Consider the following 5,000-nt stretch of genomic DNA (forward strand, 5'->3'; position numbering starts at 1 on the left):
ATAAGGAACTATGAGGTCTTTGATATATAGTGGTGCCTGGTTGTGGAGGGCTTTATATGTAAGGAGAAGGATTTTAAATTCTATTCTAGATTCAACAGGCAGCCAATGAAGAGAGGCTAAAACTGGAGAAATATGATCTCTCCTGCTGGTTCTGGTCAGGACTCTGGCTGCAGAATTCTGGATCAGCTGAAGGCTTTTCAGGGCATATTTAGGACAGCCCAGTAATAGAGAGTTACAGTAATCTAGTCTCAAAGTAACAAAAGCGTGAACCAGTTTTTCTGCATCACTCTGAGACAGAATGTCCCTAATTTTGGCTATATTACGTAAATGAAAGAAGGCTGTTTTAGTAACCTGCTTAATATGTGGACCAAAGGACAGGTCAGGGTCAAATATTACTCCAAGGTTTCTCACTGTAGCACTGGAAGCTAAAGTAATGCCATCCAGGTTCATTACAAAACTGGAAAATTTAGCTCTGAGTTTTTCAGATCCAACGAGAATTACTTCAGTCTTATCTGAGTTTAAGAGGAGAAAATTTCTAGACATCCAAGTCTTTATGTCTATGAGACAATTTTGTAGCCTATTGGGCTGATTTGTTTCATCTGGTTTAAAGGATAAGTATATCTGAGTTTCATCTGCATAACAATGAAAGTTTATTCCATGCTGTCTAATAATTTTGCCTAAAGGGAGCATATATAGCGAGAAGAGTATTGGTCCAAGTACAGAACCTTGAGGAACTCCATGACTTACTGTAGTTTGGGAGGAGGACTTGTCATTTACATGAACAAACTGAAGTCTATCAGATAAATATGATTTAAACCAGCTTAACGCTGTACCTGTAATTCCAATCACCTGTTCTAGTCTTTGTAACAGAATGTTATGATCGACTGTATCAAATGCAGCACTAAGATCAAGCAAGATAAGTACGGACACAAGTCCTTTGTCTGAGGCCATAAGAAGGTCATTAGTAACTTTCACCAATGCCGTCTCAGTGCTATGATGAGCTCTAAATCCTGACTGAAACTCCTTGCATAAATTATTTCTGCTCAGGTGGGCATGTAGCTGAGCGGAAACTATTTTCTCCAGAATTTTGGACATAAACGGGAGGTTAGATATAGGTCTATAATTTGCTATCACCTCTGGAGCCAGAGATTGCTTTTTAAGTAAAGGCTTGATTACAGCAGTTTTAAATGATTGTGGTACATATCCTGTCACTAAAGACATATTGATAAGATTTAGTAGTGATGTATTAATTAAAGGGAAAATGTCCTTAAAGAGGCTCGTTGGGAGAGGGTCTAAGATACAGGTGGATGGTTTAGATGAAGCTATTATTTTAGTTAATTCAGAGGGTTGGACAGGACAGAAACTATTTAGACACAAGTCAGATCCTGGTTCTAAGGATGCTTCAGAGACCACAACAGGCTCAACATTATAAGTAGAAGGAAGAGTATTGTGAATTTGATCTCTAATAGTATCAATTTTATTCCTGAAAAAATACATGAAATCATCACAGCTAAGTGAGAAAGGAATACATGGCTCCACAGCGCTCCGGCTCCTAGTAAGCCTAGCTACAGTGCTGAAAAGAAACCGAGGGTTGTTTTTGTTTTCCTCTATCAGTGATGAATAATAAGCTGTTCTTGCCGTACGTAAGGCTTTTTTGTATACAATTAAACTTTCTTTCCAGGTTAAGTGAGACTCCTCTAGTCCTGATGAACGCCATCTGTTTTCCAAACGCCTTGACGCCTGTTTTAGAGCTCGAAGCTGGGAATTAAACCAGGGAGCCTTCATAATCTTACCTAATTTCTTCTTCTTTAGGGGAGCAACATTATCCAAGGTTGTACGCATTGAAGCTGTTATAGTATCAGCATGTTGATCAATCTGAGCAGGAGTAAGGCTTAAAGGGGGACTCTCAGTCATGCTAACACATGTTAGAGGGGAAAAAATTGATTCAATTGATTGTTTAAATTTTGTAACATTATTGTCTGATAAACATCTACTATAGTAGAATTTATTTTTGGTCAGTGAGTAATCAAAGTGAATTCAAAGGTTAATAAGAAGTGATCGGACAAGACAGGGTTTTGAGGAAATACTTTGAGCTTATCAGTCTCAATACCAGATGTTAGAACCAGATCAAGAGTGTGACCATGAGAGTGAGTGGCTCCATTGACATTTTGTGAAAACCCAATTGAGTTTAGAATAGAGCTAAAGGAAATGTTTAAACTATCATTTTCATGGTCAACATGAATATTAAAATCACCTAGTACAATGACCTTATCAGTAGTCAGCACTAACTCAGACAAGAGATCAGAGAATTGGGTCAGAAACTCGGAGTAAGGTCCAGGTGGGCGATACACTAATGCTAAAAGGAGCGGTTTCTCTCAATTCCATTTTGGATGAGATAAATTTAATGTCAGGAATTCAAAGGATTTATAGTTAGTTTTGTGCTTAGGATTAATTAAAAATTCTGACTGAAAAATAGCTGCAACACCTCCTCCTCTGCCTGTAGTTCTAGGAATGTGAAAGTTTAAAGTTAGCTGGCGTAGCTTCATTAATACTAACATAATCCTCTTGCTGTAACCAGGTTTCCGTAAGACAGAATAAATCAATGTGGTGATCACCTATCAAGTCATTGACTAAGAAAGACTTATTTGGGAGGGATCTGATATTCAGTAGGCCACACTTTATTGTCTTATTTTCAGATTTTATTAGATCCATTGTTTTTATTTTTATGAGGTTTTCACGATTAACCCCAGAAGTGTTTTTGTGTTGTTTAATTCTTACTGCTGGGGAGTTGTATAAGGTCGGAATGGGGTTTTGGGTGGGCGGCGGCAGGTGGGAAGCTGCAGAAAAGTGTGTAGGACTACAATTCTGCCTCCTGGTCCCAACCCTGAGTTGTCAATTTAGCTGACTAATAAAAGAGTCCATATTGCTAGATAAGAGAGCGGCTCCATCCAACGTGGGATGGATGCCATCTCTCCTAATAAGACCAGGCTTTCCCCAAAAAGCGCTCCAACTATCTATAAAACCCACGTTGTTATCGGGACACCACCTAGACAACCAGCGGTTGAAGGATGACATGCGGCTAAACATGTCATCGCTGATTAAATTTGGCAAGGGACCAGAGAAAACTACGGAGTCCGACATGCTCTTGGCAAAGTTACACACCGAAGCAACATTAATTTTAGTGACCTCCGATTGGCGTAACGATTGGTGTCGTTACCGCCGACGTGAATTACAATCTTACGGTATTTACGTTTAGCCTTAGCCAGCAGTTTCAGATACGATTCGACGTCGCCCGCTCTGGCCCCAGGAATGCATCTGACTATGGTCCCCGGTGTCTCTAGTGCCACGTTTCTGACTATGGAACTACCTATAATCAGGGTTTCTGCCTCAGCGGGTGTGTCACCGAGCGGGGAAAATCTGTTAGAAACATGAACAGGTCGGTGGTGGCCAGTGGGTTTTGGTTTGGGGCTACGTTTCCGCCTGACCGTCGTCCAGCCCGCCTCGGCTCCTGGCTGCGCGGGAACTGCTGAGGGACGGCTAGGTGGGCTAGCTGCCCTGGCTGGTAGCTCCGCACTGGCTAATGGGGGCTTGCTGACTAGCTGCTTTCCTAACTGAGTGCGGAGCTGGGCTTCTAACTCACAGAGCCTCGCCTCCAAAGCTGCCAAGCTGCTACACTTAATACACCTACCGTTATCACTAAAGGAGGCGGAGGAGTAGCTAAACATCAGACACACCGAGCAAGAAAAGGCAGGGGACCGGGGTGTGGGAAGAGAGCTAGCAGCCATGCTAAAACCGAGTGCTTGAGCTGTTTAAGTCAGTAAACAGAAAGCCAAAGATCCCAAAAATAAATGCAATATATAGAACAGTGGTTTGGGAAGATATTGTGCGCTAAAGTGAGTGGTTGGTTAACAATAGATAGAAGTTAGAAAGAAGTTAAAGGAGCCAACGGCTCGTAGCAATCCGCAGTGATACACGCTAGGGAAACAGGAAATGACACAATACGTTACCGCAACGTCAGCACGTTGTCCAATTCAGGGTCCATACCCGTGTAACATACATGAGTACAAACTTGTGTAATGTACCTGAGTAACATACCTGTGTAACATGCCTGAGTAATGTACTTGTGTAATGTACCTGATAGGGCTGCAACGATTACTCAGGTAACTCAAGTACAAAAATTGATTGAGGCATCGTTTAATTAATATCACGTGGCGATATATTTAAATTTCTGCATCATGGCGGCATTCTCAGACCACTGCGCTGTTCGGAGGGACGACATCACTATTTCAGTAAACATATAAAACATCTAAACATGTATAAAATGTATAAAAGCAGAAGCTGTGGCCTACGGTGTGTCTGTACAGTCTGACTGTTTCAGCCGGACTGATGACGGACATTTCCACCAGCAGCGGCAAGCGCTTTGCTTTCTGCCTGAAGATCCTCCTTGCTTTGGTCTCTAACGGCAGAGAATGAAGAAGAGGGGAGGAAAAGACCAAAAAGTGGCAGTGTGGGACCATTTCACACTGAAAAGGACAGAAAACGTAGAGTTGGCGTACCACCCCCCCACTTCACCGCTCCAGGAGGAGATCCAGCTTTCTGATTTATACCAGCAGCAGCAGCGGCTGGTAAAATGTACAGAGTTCTAACCTGTGATATCAGTCAGCAGTGACGAGGCATGGCGAGGTGTCGGCTGCTAACGCACGTTAACTGTCTGGTAATCCGTCCCTCATCTGTCTCTCCTGCACACACGCAGAGTCAAAGCGCATGTTTTAGGCAGCCTCTGTTCCTGCAGCAAACTTTTATTCCGGATTAAACAGACAGACTTTTACCAGGCGCGTCGTCCACCAAGACATCGGCTACTTCTTACTGTGGACATGTTTACAAGTCACTCCTTCTTTCTACGGGAATTCTTCTTTTTATTCTTTTATAAGGCAGGAATTCACGATCGGTTAAGAATTGTTTCTCCACACATTGAGCACAAACACGTCGGCACATTTTAA

General features: G+C 42.3%; 1 protein-coding gene across 1 annotated transcript in view; it reads left to right on the top strand.

Annotated features, from left to right (window-relative positions):
* Positions 1-5,000, top strand: part of epha10 (EPH receptor A10) — a gene marked incomplete at both ends in the record, with an annotated part of 134,164 nt that overhangs the window by 3,840 nt on the left and 125,324 nt on the right. Inside the window, one exon of the mRNA XM_079259222.1 lies at positions 4,142-4,160. Coding sequence (XP_079115348.1) covers positions 4,142-4,160 — 19 coding nt within the window. The remainder of the gene's footprint in view (positions 1-4,141; positions 4,161-5,000) is intronic.

Source organism: Telmatherina bonti (genome assembly GCF_933228915.1).
Source record: "Telmatherina bonti genome assembly, chromosome: 19".
Classification (NCBI taxonomy): domain Eukaryota; kingdom Metazoa; phylum Chordata; class Actinopteri; order Atheriniformes; family Telmatherinidae; genus Telmatherina; species Telmatherina bonti.